General features: G+C 49.7%; 2 protein-coding genes across 5 annotated transcripts; both read left to right on the plus strand.

The window, feature by feature from the left end:
- The first annotated feature begins 255 nt into the window (after positions 1-255).
- LOC130146486 (sushi, nidogen and EGF-like domain-containing protein 1) lies at positions 256-5,518 on the plus strand. The gene is made up of 7 exons (XM_056332643.1): positions 256-427; positions 1,895-1,939; positions 2,054-2,089; positions 2,476-2,606; positions 2,930-3,211; positions 4,278-4,415; positions 5,072-5,518. Exons 1-7 carry the CDS (start codon positions 355-357, stop codon positions 5,264-5,266), a joined length of 900 nt encoding a protein of 299 aa, XP_056188618.1. The 5' UTR covers positions 256-354; the 3' UTR covers positions 5,267-5,518.
- A 1,555-nt stretch (positions 5,519-7,073) lies between these two features.
- On the plus strand, positions 7,074-25,248 carry LOC130146485 (IgGFc-binding protein-like). Of its 4 annotated transcripts, XM_056332641.1 has the most exons (14): positions 7,470-7,589; positions 8,424-8,500; positions 9,329-10,576; positions 11,314-11,633; positions 12,391-12,721; positions 13,160-13,755; positions 14,932-15,496; positions 16,466-17,058; positions 18,226-18,799; positions 19,373-19,572; positions 20,505-20,885; positions 21,102-21,388; positions 21,561-21,593; positions 24,762-25,248. In XM_056332641.1, exons 2-13 carry the CDS (start codon positions 8,434-8,436, stop codon positions 21,565-21,567), a joined length of 5,169 nt encoding a protein of 1,722 aa, XP_056188616.1. In that variant the 5' UTR covers positions 7,470-7,589; positions 8,424-8,433; the 3' UTR covers positions 21,568-21,593; positions 24,762-25,248. The 4 variants fall into 4 exon arrangements, with proteins under 4 accessions (XP_056188615.1, XP_056188616.1, XP_056188614.1 ...); XM_056332640.1 differs by lacking the exons at positions 7,470-7,589; positions 21,561-21,593 and adding an exon at positions 7,074-7,458; XM_056332639.1 differs by lacking the exon at positions 21,561-21,593.
- The last annotated feature ends 66 nt before the right edge of the window (positions 25,249-25,314 follow it).

Here is a 25,314-nt window from a genome sequence, read left to right on the forward strand (position 1 = left end):
GGAAACTATGCACTCAGCACATTTTGCCCAGCCTCGTTTGCTGCTGGAGGGGGTGTGGGGACAACAGTATTTTTTTCTGACATGAGTTGCAGAAATGCCTTCTGGGAATTCCTGGGAACTGCAAGCGCACCCCCCACCCCCTCACCCCTCCGTGTCTCCTGGCCAAATCCTTATCTAGGGGTCAAAAAACATCGGGCAGAGCCAAAGGTCTCCATGGCCCCAAAATCTGACCCTCCGGAGACTGCAGCCGCCTGAGCGTGGATCCACGCTGGGTTTTTTTTACACGGTGGAGGGGGGCCAAGAGGGCTACATGTTAAAAGAAGGGGGAGGATGTGACATAAACTCATTTTCTTCATGCCTGAGCTCGTGGCGGTGCCTCCTCGCCTCACCTTTTCCTGGGGAAATTGGGACGCAGGGAGGTACCAAGGTAAAAGATTTTATTTCCATTGCCAGCGTCCCTCGCTCCCTTAGGGATATTGCTTGCACTGCATGGCTTTGAGACATTGCTCTCACTGCGCGTGGATATCACTTGCACTGCATGGCTTTGAGCCATCACTCTCACTGTGCGTGGATATTGCTTGCACTGCGTGGCTTTGAACCATTGCTCTCACTGCACGTGGATATTGCTTGCACCGCGCGGCTTTGAGCCATTGCTCACCCTGTGCGTGGATATTGCTTGCACTGTGTGGCTTTGAGCTGTCAGTCTCAATGTGCATGGATATTGCTTGCACTGTGTGGCTTTGAGACATTGCTCTCACTGCGCGTGGATATTGCTTGCATCGCATGGCTTTGAGCCATTGCTTTCACTGCCTATGGATATTGCTTGCACTGCGCGGCTTTGAGAGATTGCTCTCACTGCGTGTAGATATTGCTTGCATCGCGTGGCTTTGAGCCATTGCTCTCACTGTGCGTGGATATTGCTTGCACTACGTGGCTTTGAGCCATTGCTCTCACTGTGCGTGGATATTGCTTGCACTGCGCGGCTTTGAGCCGTTGCTCTCACTGCACGTGGATATTGCTTGCACTGCGTGGCTTTGAGACATTGCTCTCACTGTGTCTGGCTTATGAATCACACCAAACCAAAGCGCCACCCCCCCCCCCCCCCCGACTCGGTGCTGCTACGGCTCAGAAGTTGATTGTGCAAAACCCACAAAATTTTGCACCATTCTGCCAAAATGCCAAGTTTGGTGAGTAGGGGCTCCTCACATCCATGTCACACATCCTCTGTCCTGCCCCAGTTTCTCTTTTTCCAGCCAGGAAAACACCTGGGGGGGGTTTTAGTTTTTCACCCCCTCCCCCACTGATTATGCCCAACTTGGCTGCAGGGGGCAATTCCGGGGGGCAAGACCCCCGGTGGGGGCAATGTGGGGCGAGTAAAGGGTTAAAATACCCTCGGGGAATAGGGCTGTCCTCAGCTCCCATAAAAAAAGATACTTTCCCAGCCATGCAGTTTAAAAATTTGTCAAAAATGAATTTCAAATTAATTTCAAACTTGGTCCAAGTGAATTTCAAATTCATTTCAAAAATGGTCCAAATGGATTTCAAATTCATTTCAAAACTGGTCAACACGAATTTCAATTTCATTTCAAAATCGGTCAACATGAATTTCCATTTAATTTCAAAATCGATCAAAATGAATTTGAAATTCATTTCAAAATTGATCCAAATTAATTTCAAATTCATTTCAAAATTGGTCCAAATGGATTTCAAATTCATTTCAAAAATGGTCAAAGTAATCCATCCCCACCACGCCGTGGGGCAAAAAACGCCGTGAAAAGAGGACGGTTTGGATTTTAATGAGAAACCCTCCCCTTCCAGAGCACTTTTGGGCTGCTTCATCAGTTTCTCATTAGTTATTTTTGAAATTTTTTCCACATTTTTTGCAATTTTGCAGGAGCTGGGATGAAGCCTTCCTTCACTTTCCTGCTCCTGCTGTCAGGTAGGTAAAAAAAAAAAAAAGATGGACTTTCCTCCTGAGGTTGCTGCTAGATGAAGAAGTCATGGGTGGTGGGTGCTCCTGGGTTAATTCCCCCCTCCCCCATCTCTTTTCCAGGAGCCGTGATGACCGTCCAACCGAAGGAAGACAAAGGTGGATATTCACCTTGCAGGTTCTTGCCCTAAAATATGAGATTTCCACCCAAAATGGGGTTGTTTCTGCTCTGCTTTGGGAGGCAGGAAGGGAGCGAAGCTTCCTCCCAGCTACGCTGAAACCAGATGCTTGATTTTCATGCCGTTTGTCCCCAAATCCGCGTGTACCCCCTGCAATTCCCACCGGGCAATTCCCTTCGGCCCCAGGTCCACCCCCCCACCCGTCAGACATCCCATTTTTAGGTCACATGGAGCACAGGCTCCATTTCGAGTCAGGAATCCCAAAGCTGGTGGGTTTCACCCCAAAATGCAATGAGGCTGGGAGGGTTTGGTGGTGGTGGGGGGGTGGGGGGGTCCCCTGATACCTCAGCTTCTGCCTTCCGTCAGCATTCCTGCTCTACCCCTATGGTCCGGGTGAGAATGACCAGAAGAACCCCAAACTTGACGATGGGACATCGGAGAAGGTCTCCCTCACCGTGCCCTTCACCTTCTACGGCAAAGAGTACCAAAGACTTTACGTACGTGAGCCAAAATTCCACTTTCTGGTGCATCAAAGCACCAAAGGTGCATCCTCATAGGGTTGGTGGGTCTGGGGAGGAGCCCTACACCCTCCTGGATCAGTGGAGGAGAGGTCCACTGCCAAGTTGAGGTCACCGCCCTCATTTTGATAGAGCTGTAGATGCAGTAGTGACCTAAACAGCTCCAAGATGGTCGTAGAAGGCAGTGGTGAGACCACATCTGGATCCTGTGTCCATCTCCAGGTTACCCACAACTAAGTCAAGGCGTTGACCTAGTGGCAGAGGTTGCTGCCGTGTTGCGGTTGACTTGATGTCTTCTGCAGGTGAACAACAATGGAGTCATCTCCTTTGACTCCAAAGTCAAGCAATACACTCCCGACCCCTTCCCCCTGGCCGACGGGCGTCCCTTCGTGACCCCATACTGGGCGGATGTCGACAACGTGAAGGGAGGAGATATCTACTACAGAGAGAGCACCGACCCAGCACTGCTGGCACGTGCCACCAAGGACATCAACCAATACTTCCCCAAGATCCCCTACACCGCCACGTGGGTTTTTGTGGCCACCTGGGACCACGTGGCCTACTACGGCTCTACCAGCAATAAGGTAAGGTCCACACTCATGGCTTGAAGGCCACACGCCTCCAGATTCCTTTATACCACCCTGACTTGGCATGGAGGTGAGCCACAGGCAGACGCGTTCCAGAGAGCGGAGCGAAATCATGGCCTCAAATCTGTCATCGAGCAGATGACTGAGGATTGAGGCCCACCAAAACCAGAGCCCCACTGCGGGTGCGCCATTTGCGAGCCTTCGCAACCCCTTCATTCGTTTGCGTGACCCGTGTGTGGGCCTTCCAACCCATGCACTGGCCTTCCAACCCACGCACTGGCCTTCCAACCCACTCATCGGCTCTCATGACCCACTTGTCCTTATGACCCATTTCTGGGACCTGCAACCCTTGTGTTGGCCTTGAATTCCATTCATTGGTCTTCACAACCCACTCACTGACCTTGGCAACTGATGTGTTGGTCTCACAACCCATTTCTTGGCCTTACAATCTCTTTGATGGCCTTTGCAACCTCTTCCTTGGCCATCACCTTCCATTCCTGGCCTTCACAACCCATTCGTTGGCCTTCACAACCCATTCGTCGGCCTTCATGACCCATCCATTGGTCTTTGGCACCCATTCCATTGCCTTCGTGACATCTGAGGTGAGCACATGTCCTCCAGCCCCTCGATCCTACCTGCCAGCCATGGATGGACATGCGAAACCCCGTGGACTTCCTTGACTATCGCTAGGTGCCACCACGCAGATCTGGCAACTCCCCAGTCAATTGAAATTGGGGTTTATTTTAAATAATGAAATAAATCTATAAATTTAAGTAAATTATTTAAAAGAAAGGGTTTTCTCTGTGTTTGAAAGCCAGCTTTTCTACTAGGCTGCTCCTCTGCCCACCCCAAGCAGAGAAAAAGGCTGTGGCAGAACACCAAAAGTACTCATCTGAAGGTAGACACCCAAAAACCAACCCAGATGGAACACACCTCACCGTGACAGCTTCCTTGCACAGCTCTGGGCGAGCAGTCTACACCCGCCTGTAGCTTCAGGGCTCAATCCCATCCATCCCTGCTCATCCCACCACTGGTGGTGTCAACTCCTCCTTCCTCTTTGCAGGGAAACACCTTCCAAGCTGTCTTGACCACCAACACCAAGGTGTCCTTCATCATCCTCAACTACTGGGATATCCAATGGACTACAGGGTCGGCAAGCGACGGTGACCCTGAAACAGGTCTTGGAGGCACTCCAGCCCACGTACGTGAGGCTGAAGGAAAAGCAGAGGGAAATGGGATGGGGAGGGGGGAGGAACGTGGGAGGGTTTTGACCAGTCATGGTTTTTGGTGACAAAAGCAGGTTAGGTGAAGGTAGGACTTTGGCCTACAATGTTTTTTGGGGAAAACAACAGTGAAGGTGGGACTTTGACACAACATTTTTTTTGGTAGAAGACAATGCCAAAGACAGGTTGGCCCATAACATTTTGGGGGGACAACACCAGGTTCATCCAAGGCTGGAAGGTGGCCCATGCCATTTTGGGGGGGAGAGCAATGCCAGCGGTAGGATGGTGGCTCACAACATTTTGAGGGGAAAACAAAAGGTTCACTCACGGTAGGAGGCCACCTTCTGGGGTCAATGATGATGAGGGTTGGAGGTCAGCCCACAACATTTTGGAGGGGGAAAGCACTGCGCTTGCTCATGGTAGAAGGCGGTCCCACGTCGTCTTCTGGGGACAAAGATGACAAAGGTCAGAGGTTAGCCCATAACATTTGGGGGGGGACACCACCAGCTTCCCCGAAGACTGAAGGATGGCCCATCGTGTTTTTTGAGGACACCACCACCACCGGTAGGAGGCTGTCCCATGCTGTCAACCCCTTGGGTGGGGTCTGAGCCCTCCATTTTGGACCTTTCGCCAGGCTGGCTTCAACAGTGGAGATGAAACCAACTACTACAACATCCCTGGCTCCCAGACCGAAGCCATCATCAACATCACCATGACCTCCAATGTCAACGTGCCAGGGCGTTGGGTCTTCCAGGTGGATGACTTTAAGGTGACAGGAGTCCCCACAGAGGCACCCAAGGCTGCCAGCAGCAACAGCTGCTGGTTGTAAGTTGAAGGTTATTTTTGGGGAGAGAACCAAGAAAAAAGGGAAATTTGAGAATTGCTTGGGAAACTGTTTCCTCCTCTTAGGTTCTTCTCACAGATAAATCAAGGTGCCTGGGGCAGAGGGACCATCCCCATTGTCCCCATCATCCCCATTGTCCCCACTGTTATCTCCTGTGTTGCACGCGGAGGGCAAGGCCGCACGGCAGGACGCGTCAACCTCTACCAGAGCAATAAAATGGCAGCCGAGACACTGCAACTCCCGTGTCTTCTTCATTTCTCGCAGGTGTCCGCGGACGTTCAGCAGGTTTTGGACTCGATGTGAAAAAATTCAAAAAATTCAGCATTTTTTTTGCCTCTTGGTGCATTAATTTAGGTTTGGGGTTTTTTGGGTGTATTTTTTTTTCACTCTAGGTGCATGAATTCACAAATTTTTGCCCTCTGCATACACAATTTTCTGGGGGTTTTTGTGTCCATATACACAAATTGGTGATTTATCGCCCTCTCTCTGCACAAATTCATTATTTTTTTTGTTTGTCTGTAGGCATGAATTTGAATTTGTCACATTCTATATGCAAATATTTGAAATATTTTTTCCATTTGCATGAATTTATGAGTTTTCACCCTCTGTGGGGACAAATTCCTGATTTGTTTGCACCTCACACATCAATTTATAAATTTTGCCCTCTGTGTTTAAAAATTCATCTCTTTTTTTGCCCTCTACAAGCACAGATTTATGCTTTTTTGCACTCTACGTGCAGGAATGATTATTATTTTTTTTGCCAGTGTGCAGGATTTTTTTTGCGCTCAGCACATGTATTAACGATTTCTTGTAATCATGAATTTATAATTTCCCCCCCCCCTTTTTTTTTTAGAAAATGCCCCCCAAAATTATTTCCAAATGCTCAGGGCTCATTTTATGTCTTATAATCCTGGATTTTTCCCATTGATGGGCATTTTCCAACAGGAATATGAGGTCAGGATCGTGCCAAAATTCCACGTGACCAATTTTGGGGGAAAAGAATTAAATTTTAGGGGAAAAGGAATCACCTCAAAACCCCCATGAAGTGGGAATTTTCCTCCCTGAAGACAAAGTGGTTTTGCACATGGGAACCAGCACGGACACACAAGGTGTGCACAACACCTGAGACGCATGGGAGTGTCGCACACGCTGCCCATGACACGCTCGGCATGCATGTGCTGCCCAACCTGTGTGCACGTGACACGCGGAATGCACCGTGGTGTGCAATGTGCTGGTGTGCACACGCGTGCAATGCAGGTGTGCAAGGCAATGCTTAACACCGCTGTGCACACGCGTGCAACGTAGGCGTGCAAGGCAATGCTCAACACCGCTGTGTACACGTGTGCAATGCAGGTGTGCAAGGCAATGCTCAACGCTGCTGTGCTTACGCGTGCAACGCAGGTGTGCAAGGCAATGCTTAACACCACAGTGCACACACGTGCAATGCAGGCGTGCAAGGCAATGCTCAACACCACTGTGCACATGTGTGCAATGCAGGCGTGCACCCACCGCCCCAGCAACACCCCCGCCCCCCCCAAGCTGTGCATGCAACACGCACTACCGCGCACAAACACACAACACACATGACGCCATGCAATGTCCCTTCCCCCCCGCCCCCCCCCCCCCCCCCAGTTTAGCCCTATTCATCATCCCCCCAAAGGGATTTTTTTGGAAAACCCCCTCCCTCCTCCTCCCCCTACCTTTTTCTTTTTTTCTTTTTTTTTTCCTTATTTTGACCCATTAACACACCCTATTTCTGCATACACACATACACACACACACCCATCTCACACCCCTCGCCCCTGCCCGTCATTTTGGGGCAATTTCCTCCCCACCAGCAATAAAAAAAAAAAAAAAAAATCCCAATTTAGTCATTCAGATTTTTTTTTTTTTGCCATTTGCATCAACTCCTGGCGTGGCTTTCATAAAAACAATGTTTTTCTCCCTGTTTTCACCCTTTTTTCTCGCCAAAAATGATGTCAAAGCACTGGGTGGGTCGGTCCCCTGGGATCGTCTGTATTTGTCATTTTTTCTCCCACTTTTTTTTTTTTTTACCCCTGAAAAATATAATAAAGGGAGGAGCGGGAGCTGGCTGCCCTGGGGTCGCTCTCGCTGTTTGCATCAAGGATCTGAGGACAAAACGGAGCTTTTTGGGATTGGATAAAAAACAGAGGCAGGTGAGGTTAAATTCATACATATACATTTTTTATTATTATTTTTATTAATTTTTTTTTAGCAAAGAGCCCAGAATGGGAAAGCACATCTGGAAATTCCTCATCCATCCCCCCCAGCCCTGGGTTTGTTCTCGGTAGTGGAATAATTTTTCTGTTTCTGAGGGGATTTTGGGGAGGGGGGAAAAGGGACCAAAGGGGTGGAAAAGGAAAAAAAAATGGGAAAAGGAAAAAAATGAGGGAAAGGAAAAAGGGGAAAAGGAGAAAAAAAAGGGGATTTGGGGGGGGGGGAAGGGAAAAAAGGGGAAATTGGGGCAAAATAAACAAGGGAAATGGGGGGAAAGAAAGAAAAAGGAAGAAAAAAGGAAAAAAGGAAAAGGGAAAAAAGGGGTGGGGAAGGAAAAAAGTGAAAAAAGGGGGAAAAAAAGAGGAGGGGAAATGGAATAAAGCAAATATGCTCAGAGGAGAGTTTGAATTTTGTAAAATTTTGGAGGGACTCAAATCTGGGTCTGTTTCCATGAGGATGTGAAGTGCTGGGGGGTGGGGTGGGGGCTTGAATGTGGCGGAGGGCACGTGTAAATGCCCCCCAAAATAATAAAAAAGCAGATTTTGGGGTCAGGTGCATGTGCAAGTGCAAGAAAATGTAGATTTTTTGGGGACAGGCGTGAGTGCAATAAAATAGTGGCTTTGGGGATGAGTATGAGTGAAAAAAGACCCTACAAACCGGATTTTTTGGAAGTGTGAGTGTTTTGGGGGCAAACGCAATAAAAACATGTTTTGTGGATGAGTGCAGGGGGTTTTACCTTTTTTTTACGGATTTTGGAGGATGCGTATGAGTCCCAGTGCAACCACATGTCAAATTTTGGGCCAAGTGCAAGTGCGATAAACCTCGGAATTTTGGGCCCCAGGCAAAACCGAGTGGATTTTTTAAAAAAAAATCAGAGAAATAATTTTTTTCTTACCTTCTGCAGCTAAAGCACCATGGGCATTGGCCCAGGCTGGGGAAAAACTGCTGCTCTGCTGTGGGTCTGGACCGTCATGTTATGGGGTGAGTTCAACCAGGGTGGAGAAATGTATCAAAACCTGTAAAATTCACCACCCCAAAAAAGGTGAATCAACTAAAAATGAGATTTTTCCAGCCCTAAAGGCCACATGTTGCACCCTGGTCCCACGCAATGATTGAGAGGAGACAAAATTCCTACCCCCACTGTGACACATAGAGGAGAAACCAAGAGGCAAAGCCCCCACCCAAGCCATGTTTTGGGGGGGACTGGTGGAAAATCAGGCAATTTGCCCCCAGGTTGCAACCCAGCACCAGCCACAGTCCTTCAGCATCATCTCAGAACATGGCTGTCCACATTTCCACCTCCATGGCCTTTTGGAGGTGAAAGGCATTTCAAAACCCAAATTTCCCCCTTTTGAATTTCTCCATCTGGCATGAAACCTACCCAAAACGTCCATCTTTTGCCCCAGAATTCATTGCTATTTCTTCAAATGTATAGTTCTCTCCATCGATGTTCCTTCAGGACAATGCCACGTCTGTTCATGTTGGCGGACCTTCCTGCTCCAATTTGATAAACTCTCAGATCAAAAGTCCATCAAATCAATTGTCCATCAAATCAACGTGAATTCAAATTGTTGTTCCTCCAAAATAATATCCCATCAAATCCACGTGAATTCAAATTATTCCTCCAAAATAACGTCCCATCAAATCAATAAGCCACCAAATGGCTGTTCCTTATCCACCCAGATTAAACCAGTTGCCACCTCAAGCCCAACTTGAGTCTCGGTCCCCAACTAGGGTTGCTACATCTGACCTTACGGATGATGAGGGCACTGGTGGCAAGTTCTCCTCCTCCTCCTCTGGCTTTTCCAGGTGTTTTTTGCTTGCTCAGCTTCGCTGCGCCAGCTCCGCATCACCTGGGGGAAGAGTTCGTGGTGGCCTTCATGCAAAATGGTTTGCAGCAGACGCTCAACAGCGACTTCAAGCTGCTCATCACAGGTTATTCGCCCTTCACGTCCATCACCATCTCCATGAAGAAGCCCGGCTTGAGGATGACAGTGCAGGCGACCATGGGCCAAACCATTGCAGTGAAGATCCCACCCCAAGCCGAGATGGTGGGGAGCAAAATCTTTGACAACACTGTGGTGGTGAGGGCCAACAACGCCATCTCCTTGGTGATGGTCAACGAGAAACCTACTTCGGTTGACTCAACCGTCGTATACCCTGTGCACAGCTGGGGTACGAAGTACCATGTTGTGACACCCAATGTAGGCACTGACCGCTATGGTGAGTTCGTGGTGGCCGCCTGGGATGAGCCCACCACAGCTGACGTGCATCTCAAAGCCACAGTGACCTACCAAGGCCAGTCTTACCCCCGGGGCTCGGTGCTCCCCATCACACTGGAGCCTTTCCAAGCAGCCCAGCTCCAAAGCTCATCTGATATGTCTGGCACACAGATCGTGGCGCAGAAACCTGTGGCTGTTTTCACCGGTCACACTTGCTTGGCCAGGTTCACGCACTGCGACCATTTGGTGGAGCAGCTCCGGCCCGTTTCCAGCTGGGGCACCACCTTCATCGTGCCGCCGTTGCCTTTCGAGACTCAGTCTGATATCATCTATGTTACCACTTCCCAGCCAACACGTGTGGAGTCTCAACATGGGGTGACCAAGACAGTTCGGGAGCTACGGCCCAGCCGGTCAACGCTTTACGGACTCCAAGCCTTCAATACCTTGTACCTCTCTGCCAACGCTGGCATCCAGGTCATTTTTTTTGCCGACGGAGGTCATAAAGACACCATCTCCTATGACCCATTCTTCATGACCATCCCAGATGTCTCCAGTTACTGTAACTCCTACAACATCTTCACCCTGGACGGTTATGATAATTACGCCCTGCTGATAGCCAAGACCTCGGAGACATCTGGAATAATGCTCAACAAAACGCCATTGAGAAACGTCGCGTGGAAGCCCGTCCCGGGCACTGATTACTCCTGGGCCGGGCACAGTTTGGGCAACCAATTTGCCATCCATACAGTGGAGCACGAGATGTCCCCTTTTGGGCTGCTCAGCGTGGGGGTCCGGGAGCAAAAAGCCTATGGGTCGGCAGCCGTTTGCGACAGTGGTGAGCACCCCTTGGCCACCTCCACCCACCTTCAACCCTTTTTTGCCTCCCATGGCCACCTCCACCTACCTTCACCCCCTTTTTGCTTCACATGGCTACCTCCAACCCACCTCCACCCCCTTTTTGCTTCCCACGGCCATCTCCAACCCACCTTCACTCCCTTTTTTGCTTCCCATGGCCATCTCCAACCCACCTTCACCCCCTTTTTGCTTCCCTCCTGCCCTTGCAGTTGTGAGGCAAGGCAAACCCACGTGTTTTTGTGGGTCAACATTTAGTCTTCCACCTGTAACATCTTCTTTCCACCCCCACAGCTGATCAATGCCGAGCTCTCATCGAGAAAAGTATCTAAAATTAGCCAATTTGAGCTAAAAACTCATCTTTTCTCTCGTAGCACAAGGATAGGCACGTCGAAAAGGGCGTAATTAATCCCACACGGCTTTGGCCCATTTTAGGAGAGGACACTTCTGCTATAAACGTCTCATCTATAAATAACCTAAAAGTAAATCATCTACAACTAAAAAAAAAAAAAAATCAGTGCAGGGGAGCCTCAAGCCATCAACCCAGATGATCTAAGGTGGCTAAATCCACCCGGGATTAGGCCCTGCTTCAGGGTAGCGGAGATCTGGAGGTGCTGGTTTGGTTGGTGGTCTATGGTGATGCTTCCACCCTTCCCAAGGCCACTTCTGGTGCACAATTGGCCTCCCCAAGGCCAAATAACCATGTACCATGTCTTCCAGATCCCTGCCGGCTGGTGAAATGCCGCGCAAAGGAGACGTGCAAGATGGAGAAAGGGGAGGCTGTGTGCGCACACGACTACATGGGAACCTGCATGGGGTCGCAGTCCCTGCAGTACCACACCTTTGACGGGATGACCGTGGACATCCAGGGCGGCTGTGCTTACACCCTTGCCAAATATTGCGGCAACGATCCCACCCTGGTGCCTTTCATTGTGGAGGAGGAGAAGAAGGGTGAAGGCAATTCCAAGGAGTGGTTGACCAATGTCTACGTGTACGCCTACAACATCTCCATCCACAAAGGAGAAGGAGGTAAAATCCAGGTGGGTTTTTTCCAGACCGTGACACCACTTTTCTGGGCCAAGGTTTTTGTGCCAAGTGGAAGAGGATAAAATATTGTGGGCAGGTGAGGTTGAAATAAAAAAAAATAAATAAATGAGGGCGTGTGAGGTTGAAATGAAAAAAAAAAAAATGAGGACAACCACCCAAACCACAGAATGTTGGGAAATTTTGCGTGACAAATCCAGACACGGCAAAGGAGAGGGCGTTTCGTGCTTGATGAGGACTTGAGATGTCCTCAGAGGGATCACTAATTAAACCCTGCCAGCTTGCTGGTTAGCATCAAGAAAAAGGCAATTTTAAGGACGCCACTCTACCGTGGCATTGACTTTATCCACAGGGTCCACCAACCATGGAGACCTACCACAAAAAGGGAGTCGAGGTGAGACTTAAGTCCATTTTGCGAGGTCAGATGTGGTTTCTCCCAGCCTTACAGTTCATCAGTCTTAACAAAAATGAGATTTTATGCTCAGAATTTGACGGAGATGCTTCTCCCCCAACACGTTTGGGTTTTGATCTTTTCCCGCTAAAGCCTCTGAGGATCTACAGGACGTGGGGCAGAAATTCCTCATTCATGCTGATTAATTGCGTCTTCCTGAAAGAAATTTCTCTTTCTGATTGTATCTATGTGCTTTCACCTACTGGGTGAAGCAACCACCTACTGGGGTTTCATCCTTCTTCTTCTCCTTCCTTCCCCACCCCTGCCCTTCTCCTGCCCCACCCCATGCCCCCCCCCCCAAGGTCAACAACAAACTCACCAGCCTACCAGCCACCCTGGAAGCGGGAAAGATCCAGATCTCCCAAAACGAAGGTCGCACCATCCTGCAAACTGATTTTGGGCTGCAGGTGACCTACGATGAAGACTGGGCCATAATGGTGGCCGTGCCCAGCAGCTATTTCGGGGCCACCTGTGGCCTCTGCGGCAACTTCAACGAGGACGCAGAGGATGAGGTGACGCTTCCCGACAGCACTCCGGCTGCCAGCGTGGAGGAGTGGGCTGAAAGCTGGCGAGATCCCTCCTGCCAGGACAACTGTGGAGACCAGGAGATGTTGCAGGACAAAGAAGGCTGCGGTGAGCTCGGATGGGGGGTGGGGTGGCGTGGGGGCATCCCCAAGAATTTTGGGGGAGAAAGAAAGGGACCCATGTGGGGATCTGGCCACGGGTAGCTGAGTTTCTGCCCAGCCCACCAAGCCCATGCTTGTAGGCATCAACGTAACCAACACACTGCGTGTTGGGGAAGGGTTGCAGTACTGTTTTCGTGCCAAACCACCCCAAAATCCACCTCATCTGACCTCGGAGGTCCATAGCACACAGATTTATGTAGGGTTCCTCATGAGAACAATCCCACAGGGTGTCTCCTGGACTCTGAATCACTTGCAGGCATCAGCTTGGTGGGGTTTTGGGGCATCTCCAGTGTAGGAACCCAACATCCCTCTAAGGAAAGTGCTCAGCTCCTCCCTTGGGTTGGCCCTTTTTGAGATATTCTCCTCAAATATCATCCCCCCACAGCTCAGAGATGCCTCCCAAACAGCCACTTTGAAGTCTGTGGGACAGCGTGCCCTGCCACCTGCACCAACCCCAAAGCCCCCACCTCCTGCAGCAAGCCATGCGCTGCCAGCTGCCAGTGTGATGAGGGCTTTGTCCTCCACGGTGAAGCGTGTGTCCCAGCAGAGACCTGCCGTTGCTTCCACAACAGTCATTCCTACCAGGTCCATGAGGAGTTTTGGGAAGATGAGAGCTGCCAAAGCCGGTGCCGGTGTGAGGTGGGGGGCAAGGTGGCTTGCAGGAAGGCTGGGTGCAAAGCCCACCAGAAATGCATCATGGTCGATGGCGTCCCCAGCTGCCAGGCAAACAAGTACTTCACCTGCATCGGGACAGGCGACCCTCACTACACCACCTTCGACGGGTTGAGATATGACTTCCAAGGGACGTGCGTCTACCAGTTCGCAGCCCTCTGCACCCAGGACCCCCAGCTGACCCCCTTCACCATCAAGGTGGAGAACAACAACCGGGGCAGCAAAGCTGTGTCCTTCACCAAAACCGTCACCCTGGAGGTCTATGGGAATGTCATCAGCATGAGCCAGGAGCACCCACGCAAGGTCAAGGTAGGTGTCTGCCAAGGACCTCATGCAACCTGCACCTAAACTGCTTATTTGCTCTGTTTCCCCCCCCCAAAAAATCCCCCTTTTTCCTCACCCACCCCGCCACCCCCCCCGTACACCTCTGTGGAAGTATCGCTGTCTGCCTGCCATCTCCAGAGGGAGCCCTGAGCAGTTAGTTTGGATTTAAAGACTTTATTTTTAAATGTTTAAAGAAGTTCAAGGTGGGGAGAGGGGGAAAAAAAAAAAAAAGAAAGAAAAAAGGAGAAAAAAAAAAGAAAAAAGAAAAAATAAATAAAAAAAGAAAAAATAAAGAATGAAAAAAGAAAAAAGAAAAAGAAAAATAATTAAAAAAGAAAAAAGAAAAAATAAAAGAAAAAAGAAAAATAAATTAAAAAATAAAAAAAAGGAAAAAGAAAAGAAAAAAGAAAAAAAGAAAAAAAAAAAAGGAAAAAGGGAAAAAGCTTACAACTTGTTTATGGCATGCTGGCAAGCGCCCGTTTTCACTCTGGCAGGCTGAGCCAGCAAAATATATCTATGAGTAACAGTAAAAATACTTTCACACTCAAAAAGCATCAACTTGGCTTGACATCTCCAGCTTCTTTTTTTTCGCATCCATGCATTTGTATTTCTTCTCTCCCCGACAGCTGCAGGCTGACTCAATTAATTTGGGAAAAGTCCGATTTCCTGCCTTGCTTTCGCCAAAGTATTGCACAAAAGGACTGGCTCCCATTTTTTCTGGAATTTTTCTCTCTGAGCAGTTATATTTTCCCCTTGACACAGACCCCCCTGCCTGGAAATCCACCTCACACAAAAGGTTTGGGCAGAAACACCCCAAATCTCGAGCGATTTGCATGCGACCGCCAAAAAAAAAAAAAAGATAAAAAAAAGAAGCATTTTGCAATATCGCCCCCACCCCCCCAGTTTGCATTTGCCTGGAAAACCTTCCTGGCTTGTTCAAAAACACCCCAACCCCAAGTGATTCGCATTTTTTCTGGAAATTCCACCTCGCTGGGCAAAGTGTTTACCAAACCCAACTGATGGGAATTTGCCCAGAAATCCTCCCCCCATGCCAAAAAAAAAAATAAAAATGGGATGTAAACACCCAGATCTCGACGGGGTGGCGCTAGGCCTTGGTGGCCACCCGGTGCCACCACCAACCCTTGGTGCCACCACCCCCAGGTCAACGGTGCCTTCGTGGAGCTCCCGTTCAGCCAGAAGGGCCAGTTTGAGGTCTACCACAGTGGTGTCCACGGCTTCGTCCACACCATCTTTGGCCTACGGGTGAGCTTTGACTGGTACAGCTACGCCCGCGTCATCCTCCCTGATGCCTACGCCGGCGCCGTCTGCGGCCTCTGCGGCAATGCCAACGGCAACGCCGACGACGACTTCACCACCCGTGATGGCCAACGGGCTGCCGATGAAATCCAGTTGGCCAACAGCTGGAAGGTGGGAGAGGTCCCCGGTTGCTCCACTGGTTGCGTGGGGGATTGCCCCGTATGCAAAGAGGAGCAGAAGCTGCCCTACCGCAGTGACGGCTACTGTGGGGTGATCGCCAAAGCTGGGGGACCCTTCCGGGCTTGCCACCGCACCATCAACCCCGCACCCTTCCTGGAGGACTGTGCTTTTGACGCTTGCCACTACAAAGGCCACCGGGACACCTTGTGCAAAGCCATCGCCTCCTACGTGATGGAATGCCAGAGCCAGGGCATCACCGTGGAGCCGTGGAGGACGCCGTCCTTCTGCGGTGAGTGGGGCCAGAAGGGGGCTTTCCCCCCTCCGAGGCGTTGAGCACAACCAGCTGCTGGTAGCTTTGCTCAGTGCCAACGGGAACCCGCCGCCCACGCTTCCGACACCGGGTTTCTTCACCCCGTTGCCAACATCTCTTCATTCCTGCCCCTCCACTGCTCCAAGGGTTGAGGGGGCCCAATGAGTTGTTGAGTTCAATGAGTTGAGTTGCGAAGGGGGGAAATTCCCTCCAACACATTTCCCAATCCAACCTCAGCCATGCCGTCTGGCAACGGTGCAGAATAAATCCCCGTTGCTCCTCCAGATTCCTCCTTGACCAAGGAAGTGGGATCCAAAATCTGTCCCCATTGCTCTCCAGAGTGATACTGATGCTCAACCACTCAATCCTTGCTCGGATCGCAAAGATTTGCACCAATTTGCACCCTGGGCATTGGGTTGATGAAGGAATAGGATTTATCAGCCCCGTTTCCAACCATTCCTTCCAGAAAAATCCTTTTAGCCTCTCCTTCTACAGCCTGGAGGTCAAACCAGTTCAGATGCAAATATGGATGGGGGTCAATCTCCTCCAGCTTGTTTGCAAAGTAAAATTTGTTCCTCCTTCATGCAACTGAGCAAAATATATCCCAATCACCCTCTTATTTTTTATTAATGCAAGGGAAGGCAATGCAAAATAAATCCTGATCACCCTCCACATATTATTTTATTCATTCAAGGAAGGGGAACGCAAAATATTTATTTTTATAATAAAATAAATCCCAATTGCCCCCCAATTTTTTTATTAATGCAAGGGAGGGCAATGCCAAAAAAAGCCCCTTTGCCCTCCAGACGCTCCACCACCGAAGACTTGCTTGCATTTGCCCCCACCCCCCACCCCCAACCTTCAGCGCAACGATGGAAATACTCACCCTGGTGTTCCCAGCTGCAGATCTAAGCGGGGTTTGATTATTTTCTCCTCTGCTGCTCGCAGGTCCCTCCTGCCCCCGTCACTCGCACTACGAGCTCTGTGGGAGCAGCTGCCCAGCCACGTGTCGGGGTCCGGCCAGCCCGGGGGACTGCGCGTCGGTGCTGTGCATCGAAGGCTGCTTCTGCAACGAGGGCTTCATCCTCAGTGGCGATGAGTGCGTGCCGGCGGGCGAGTGTGGCTGCGAGCACCAGGGTCGCTACTACAAGAAGGGTGAGGTTTTCTACACCTCGTGCAGGGAGAGGTGCCGCTGCCAAGCCAAGGGGGTAGTGGAGTGCGAGGAGGTCTTCTGCAGCACCCACGAGGAGTGTCGAGTAGAGGACGGGGTGCTGGGGTGCTACCCGGCGGGCTATGGACGGCTGGTGGTCTCAGGGGACCCACACTACCTGACGTTCGATGGGCGAGCCTTTCACCTCCTGGGTTCCTGCACCTACGTCCTGGCGCGGCTCTGCAAGCCAGACCCGCGGCTGACGAACTTCTCAGTGCTGCTGAAGCATGACATGGGTGGCCGGGGCAACGTAGCCCTGATGAAGAAGGTGGTCATCTCCATCCACGGCCACACAGTCAGCATGGAGAGGGGCCGGAAGTGGGAGGTGATGGTAAGTTGAAAGAGCTCCCGTGCCAAAATCAGTGGTGCACATGTGCATGCAACCCCCCCGGTGCATGCATGCAGGCAAAACCCCCTGGTACACATGTGCATGCAAAACCCACCAGTGCATGCATGCATGCAAAATCCCTCGGTGCATGTGTGCATGCAAAATCCCTTGGCGCACAAGTGCATGCAAAACCCGCTGGTGCATGTGTACATGCAAAATCCCCTGGTACCATGTGCATGCAAAACCCCCTGGTGCATGCATGCATGCAAAACCTGCCAGTGCACACGTGCATGCAAAATCCCTCAGTGTACACATTCATGCAAAACCCATGCAAAACCCGCTGGTGCACATCTGCATGCAAAATCCCCTGGTGCACATGTGCATGCAACACACACACCCCGGTCCACACATGCATGCAAAATCCCCTGGTACATGTGTGCATGCAAAATCCCTTGGTGCACACATCCATGCAAAATCCATGCAAAATCCATGCAAAATCCCCTGGTGCACATGTGCATGCAACCCCCCCTGGTGCACGTGTGCATGAAAAACCCACCGGTGCATGCATGCATGCACACGCACACACACCCCGGTGCACACATACATGCAAAATCCCCCAGTGCACACGTGCATGCAAAATCCCTCAGTGCACACATGCATGCAAAATCCCGCGGTGCACACGTGCATGCAAAAACCCCCAGTGCACACGTGCATGCAAAATCCCTCGGTGCATGTGTGCATGCACCACCCCACCCCTGGTGTATACATGCACACAAAATCCCTCGGCACACGCATGCATGCAACCCCCCCTGGTGCACACATGCATGCAACACCCCCCCAGTGCACACGTGCATGCAGACCCCCCTGGTGGACGCGCACATGCAACCCCCCCCGGTGCACACGTGCATGCAACCCCTTGCCCCATACAGTCACCGCATGTGTGCACACGTATGCAGAGCCCCCCGGTGCATGTGAAAACCCCTCACTAGTGAGTCAGGGTGCCCCCAGCCCTCAGTGCACACGTCTGTGCAAGATCCTGATGCATGTGCACATGCAAATCCCCTCCCCCCCGCCACCATGCAGAAGCTGGGATGTCCCTGTCCCTCGGTGCACACACCTGTGCAGCATCCCCCTGGTGCATGTGTGTGTGCCGACATTGCCCCATCCCAGGTGGACGGGGAGCGCTACACGCTGCCACTGGTGACAGAGAAGAAGAAGCTACGGATCGTCCAAGAAGGGAACAACGTGGTCCTCCAGACGGCTGCCGGGCTGCGGCTCCTCTACAATGTGGCCACCTACCTCCTGGTCACCATCCCCGACGCCTACCGGGGCCGTGTGTGCGGGCTGGGTGGCAACTACAACGGGGACCCCGGTGATGATTTCCAGCTGCCTGGAGGGTCCTTGGTGCAAAGCACCGAGGAGTTCATCACCTCCTGGAAGGTGCCCATGGAGGATGGAGCGTGCACTGAGGGTTGCAACGGCAAGGACTGCGCCATGTGCGACGCCGCCGACACTGCTCCCTATAGCGTCAGTGACTCCTGCGGGCTCATCTGGGACCCGGCAGGACCTTTCGGACCGTGTCACCCACGGGTGAGCCCAGTGGAGTACTACAACCACTGCCTCCACGATGTCTGTGCTGCCAACGGTGCCAGTGACGTTCTATGCCACAGCCTCCAAGCCTACGCCACTGCTTGCCAAGCCGCCGCGGCCGAGATCAGCGGGTGGAGAACAACCACTTTTTGCCGTAAGCACTCGAGAACATCTTCATGGAGCCACTTCAACCCCTACTTCCCTCCAAAGCCACATTTACCCCCAGTAAACCCCTCCCATTTTTCAATGCATGCATCAAACTCACCTTCACCGTCCAGACCAAGATGACCTAAAACGACCTGTGTGCTATCAGGCAAGGTTGCCTTCTGCTGAACTCCCCCTAAAATCTATCAAATAACCCAGAAATTACTTTTAAACCTCCCCAAAAAGCTCATCTTGGGGCTTAAATAACCTACTTCCCAAAACACCATGGAACCACAAAATTCCAGCTTACTGTCTCCAAAACATCAATTATTTGGGTCAAACAAGTTCAAAACGGGCATCCCCCTTCCTTCCTCACATTGAGGGAACTGGTCACATCGAGGTGACTGGTGATGTGCTTCAACTTGGGTGCTAAAAGCAGGATTTGGTTGTTTTAACAGCTTCTGGGGCCAGCAGAGAGGCCCAAGACCATTGGATAGCCATGACAATGCCCTGTTGGGTCCAGGAACAACAGCAATGACATTTTTTTGGGGGGGAATAATGGTATATCTCTCCTTTTTTCCAGCTCTTTCCTGCCCACCCCACAGCCACTACGAGCTCTGCACCCGTACCTGTGACTTCACCTGCGCCAGCCTCTCCATGCCGGCCCCGTGCAGCTGGACGTGCTTCGAGGGCTGCCAGTGTGACGATGGGTACCTCTTCGATGGAGAAGCCTGCGTGTCCTTGGAGCAGTGTGGCTGCATGCACCAGGGGCGGTATTTCAAGGTGAGGTTGACCATCAAGGCTTGGCATTGGTGGTTTTGGTGGAATTTGTGGGGATTGTGGGGGTGGGTTGTCCCACCTGGCTGATGCAAGGGGTTTGGGGATTCAGTTCTTGATGGGGTAGGTTGTCCCATCTCATCAATGCAACTGGTTTGGGGGCTCCAATCTTCTATGAGGTGGCTTGTCCCATCTCATCAATGCAACTGGTTTGGGGGCTCCAATCTTCTATGAGGTGGCTTGTCCCATCTCATTGAGGCAACTGCTTTGGGGGCTCCAATCTTCCATGAGGTGGGTTGTCCCATCTCATCGATGCAACTGGTCTGGGGACTCCAATCTTCCATGAGGTGGGTTGTTCCACCTCATCGATGCAGTGATGCTGCATGCACCAGGGGTGGTATTTCAAGGTGAGGTTGACCATCAAGGCTTGGCATTGGTGGTTTTGGTGGAATCTGTGGGGATTGTGGGGGTGGGTTGTCCCACCTGGCTGATGCAAGGGGTTTGGGGATTCAGTTCTTGATGGGGTAGGTTGTCCCATCTCATCGATGCAACTGGTTTGGGGGCTCCAATCTGCCGTGAGGTGGGTTGTCCCACCTCATCGATGCAATGAATTTGGGGATTCCATCTTTGATGAGGCTGGTTGTCCCACTTAGTCAACGCAACTGGTGTGGGGGCTCAATGGGTGGGTCACCACTTCGTTTTTAGGACACACGTCCAAAATAACGTGATTAGTAACATCTGAAAATGCCTATTTTGCTCTGCCAGCCCCGGGGGACAAAGGACAATTAATTCGTTGAGTTGCACAAACTCCACCAAATCCATCTTCCAGTTTTTCTTTCTTTCTCTGGGACTTCTTCCCCCTCTGAAAGGTGGGAAATTCCCCCAAAATTTGGAGAACAGTGTCCATGGGGAATAACCTCCCAGCTTTTCCTTTCCAGGCGCGTGAGACCATCATCTCCAACAACTGCTCCACCAAATGCAGCTGCCACCCATCCCAAGGACTCATCTGCGAGGACATGTGGTGTCCCCCGGACGAGGTCTGCACCAGACGGGATGGGGCACAGTTGTGTGTCAAGCGGGAAGGTCGATGCCGGGTTTCTCCGGGGGCTTCCTTGACCACGTTTGATGGCACCAGGGGAGATCTCCTCACCAGCGGCACCTACAAAGTGGCCGCCCTTTGCAACGAGCAGTCCCCCAACTGGTTCAAGGTGGTGGTGGAGGTCAGCGAGTGCCGGGACGACAACATCCCGGCTGCCGTGGCCGTCTTCGTCTTCTTCCGCGAAGCTTTCATCACTGTGAACAACAACATGGAGGTGTGGGTAAGCCGGGGTAGGACATGGGCAACCCTTGGGGATGAGCAAGATGAATCGTTAAATGAAGACATGGCGTTTGGGTGGGATTTATCTCCTCTTCCTTTAGAAGGTGTGCAACCCCAGTGATGACTTTGGGCTGTACGATGTTTTTTATTTTTTTATTTTTTTTATGGAGCGTTCTGGAATTTTTTAACTTGTTTTCGATGTTCTACGTTGCTGCAGGTGAACGGACTTTTCACCCGACCTCCAGCTGCAGTGTCCAAAGCTGTTTCCTTGAGCGCGGTGGCGGGGAACATCACCATCTCCCACACCTCAGGAATGGACGTGCTCTTCAGCCCTGGAGGGGAGATGACAATCACCGTGGGGGCCACCTTGGTCAACCAGCTCTGCGCTCCCTGTGGCAACTTCAACGGCGACCCCAGCGATGACCTGAAGCTGCCCAACGGCCGGACTGTGAGGACCATCGCAGAGGTTGCGGATGCCTGGAAAGCCAGGGATTTTGCAGGATGGTGAGTGACCCCCAAAAGACACCCCACCCCCCCAAAAAAAACCCATGGGGTGATATATTTTTTTAAGCTTGGGCAAGCAAGAGGGTAGGGAACTACCTCCATGGGGCATCAATGGGTTGGGCCAGGCAACGTCCAGGAAGGACATCTCCATCTTCTTTGGTTTCATCCACAGCGACTGACACACAAACCCATGGAAATGACCCTGGTAAGTGACTCTTCTCCTCCTTCACTGTCACGTCTCATGCTACGAATGTTCCTGCAGCCCCATGGATGAGGTTTAGGCTGTTCCACCACCCCCTTAATTAATTAGCTGAATACCTGAGGCGGGGGGGGGGGGCGGTCCTGGTGCCTCAGCACGGACTGGCCTTAGAGAGACGTGTATGGAGAGCAGATACCCAATGCCTTCCTCAGCCCCCACGTCCCACAAATGGGCATCGACGGAAATCGTGACGTCGGGGAGGGTTTTGGGGGAGTCAAGCTGAGAAATGATGTTTCTGCCTGTCACGGGACATCTCCTGCCTCACCGTGCTGCTCGCGTTGGTGCCAGTGAGAGGCGGAAAGACCAAGTGCTGGGTGACTGTCGAATTCAGGCAGATTTCACCCAGGGTGGAACGGTCCCACTGGATTTCGGGGAATTTGGCCCAACATAGAACGTTCTGGATGGACCTAGGGCCTCCTGGTGGAAGGTGGGGCGGTTTGGATAAATAGAGGGGGATTGGGACAAAGACGAGGCAATTTTGGTAAAAGTAGGGTAATTTCACCAAATACAGGGCAATTTTGACAAATATAGGTGATTTTGACCAAGACAGGGCAATTTTGACAAAAACCAGGCAATTTTGCAAAGACAGGGACATTTTGCCAAATATAGGTCAATTTGATAAATAAGGGCAATTTTGACAAAAACAGGGCAATTTTGATAAATAAAGGGCAATTTCACCAAATATAGGGCCATTTCACCAAATACAGGGCAATTTCACCAAATACAGGACAGTTTCACCAAATACAGGGCAATTTTGCCAAATGTAGTGTGTTTTCACAAAATAATAGGGCAATTTTGACAACTATAGGGTAATCTTGACAAAGACAGGGAGGTTTTGCCAAATACAGGGCAATTTGGACAAATACAGGGTGATTTTGCCAAATATAGGGTAATTTTCCCAAATACAGGGCAATTTCACCAAATACAGGGCAGTTTCACCAAAGACAGGGCAATTTTGCCAAATACAGAGGGGTTTCACCAAATATAGGGCAATTTTGACAAATACAGGGCAATCTTGATAAATGAAAGGTAATTTTGACAAAGACAGGGACATTTTGCCAAATACAGTGTAGTTTCACCAAAGACAGGGCAATTTTGACAAATACAGGGTGGTTTTGCCAAAGAACAGGCAATTTTTACAAATACAGATTGGTTTCACCAAATATAGGGCAATTTTGACAAATATAGGGTAATCTTGACAAACACAGGGCAATTTTGCCAAAGACAGGGCAATTTCACCAAATATAGGGCAATTCCACCAAATACAGGGCCATTTCACTAAATACAGGGCAATTTCACAACATACAGGACGGTTTCACCAAAGACAGGGCAATTTTGCCAAATACAGTGTGGTTTCACAAAATATAGGGCAATTTTGACAAATATAGGGTAATCTTCACAAAGACAGGGAGGTTTTGCCAAATACAGGGCTATTTTGACAAATATAGGGTGGTTTTGCCAAATATAGGGTAATTTTCCCAAATACAGGGCAATTTTGCCAACTGAATATAAGCTGACCTCGCCAAATATTAAGTGACCTCGCCGAATATACGCTGATGTCACCAGATATAAGGTGACCTTGCCGAATATGAGGTGACCTCACCAAATATAAGGTGACCTCACCAAATATAAGGTGACCTCACCAAATACGAGGTGACCTTGCCAAACAGAATCTGGTTGAAGATGTAGCGATTTTTTACCCACGAACGAGCGACCTTGCCCAAGGTCAAGCCCTTTTGCCAAAAACGGAGCTTTTTTGCCCAATTTCACGCCCCTGGGGCAAACATCCAGCACCCCCAAAGCCACCACCCCCGGGGTCACCAAGGTCCCTCCCATGGCCACCACGCTGGCCTCACTGGCACGCCTCGCTTGGCACACTTGTGGGCCTGCCCTCACTGCACTGCCATCTCCACTGCCTTCCCCTGCGCCCCGCATGGCGCGGCCTGTCCTGCATGGCACCCCCACACCAGCCCAGCACCCCAACGCACCCCTGCAACCATTGTGCCTGCTCTGCCCCTCTTCTGCGGGTGACGGGGTGCTCCTGGGGGAGACGGCACTATAGAAATATATTTATATTTTTTATATATAATATATATTTTTTAATTGTTATTAAAATTAAAATTTAAATATTATATATAATTTGTATATATTATATAAAAATATACAATTTTTAAATATATTTTTAATTTTATTTATTTTTAACAAATACTTTTAATTTTTTTAAGATAATATTTTTTATTTTATAATAAAATAAAAATAAAACAATAAAAATAATTTTAAAATAAAATAAAATTAATTTAAAATTACTTATACTTTTAATAAAAACTAACAAATAATAAATTTAATTAAAATATTATAAATAAATTTAAAAAATATATTTTCTATATTTCTACATGTAATATATATAATACAAATTATATATAATATGTAAAAATAAAAATATAATTTCATGTATTTATATAAATTAATGAAATTTTATATTTTAATTTTTAATAAATAAATATATTTAGATTTTTAAAATTAAATATAATTAATATTAAATTTTATTTTATAATAAAATAAAAATAAAACAATAAAAAATAAAATTAAAAAATAAAATAAAATTATATTTTTAATAAATAAATAATAAACAATAAAATTTAATTAAAATATTTAAATAAATAAAAATATATTTTATATGTAATATATAAGTATAATTTTATATGTAAGTTATTTATATAAATTATTTATAAATATAATTTATATATTACTTATAAATCTATTTTATATATAATATATAAGTACATAATATATATAAATATAAAATAATGAAAACGGTTGCAACAAGGGGGTGTCGGGGGTGTTGGGTGCTGCAGCTCTTTGGTGACCTCCACCACGGGGAATGTGAAGGCAGCGCCGCCGTCCGTTGGGAATTTCTTTGCCCCCGACCCCCCGGGTGGCTCGACCCCCCTTGGAACCACCGTTGTGCTGAGCACTACGCACCTGGCGGGAAGGGGACGATGCAGCGCCGCGTGCCGGCGCCGTGCCGGCGCCGTGCCGGTGGGTGGGGCAGGGCTGCAGATGGGTTCCTCACCAGAAGGGGGCGCTGACGGCGCCGCGTTCCATCTCTTCCAGCCGCGCCGCCGACCTCGTGCGGATGGAGGTGGAGGCCCCTGTCTACCCTACGCGGTAGACGCCGACATCTACCACTCACGCTCCTTCCAGATACCCCCAGCAGAAATTTTTGACGCCTCTTAGAAGCCCCGACCAGGGTCGGGAGGGGTGGGGGGGTTGCTGGTGCCAAAGGAAAACCAGCAGGTCGCATGGCCTTAAATACCTTTAAAAAAAAAAATATTAAAAAACGCTGGATCTGGCCTCGAATCGGCGAGTAAAAATGTGGATTTTAAAGAGCTGATACAGTAGAGCCCAACGCTGAGATGATCCACCTGCACCCCAGTGGCCTGAAGGAGAAGGTGACAAGGTGGAGCCAAAACCAGCATAAAATGGAGATGAACAGACCGAAATCCCAGCTGTTTTCCCCCAAAACCGCGCTGTTCCCATCGGCTGTTTCCGGTATCATGCTGCCTGCCATTGGGTCCACCAATAAACACTTTTTATCGGACCGTTTTTATGGGTTTTTTATGGTGGGGTGGGGGTCTTTTGCTTTGTGAATTCTGGGGTGGGGGAA

The sequence above is a fragment of the Falco biarmicus genome, chromosome 3 (genome assembly GCF_023638135.1).
Source record: "Falco biarmicus isolate bFalBia1 chromosome 3, bFalBia1.pri, whole genome shotgun sequence".
Classification (NCBI taxonomy): domain Eukaryota; kingdom Metazoa; phylum Chordata; class Aves; order Falconiformes; family Falconidae; genus Falco; species Falco biarmicus.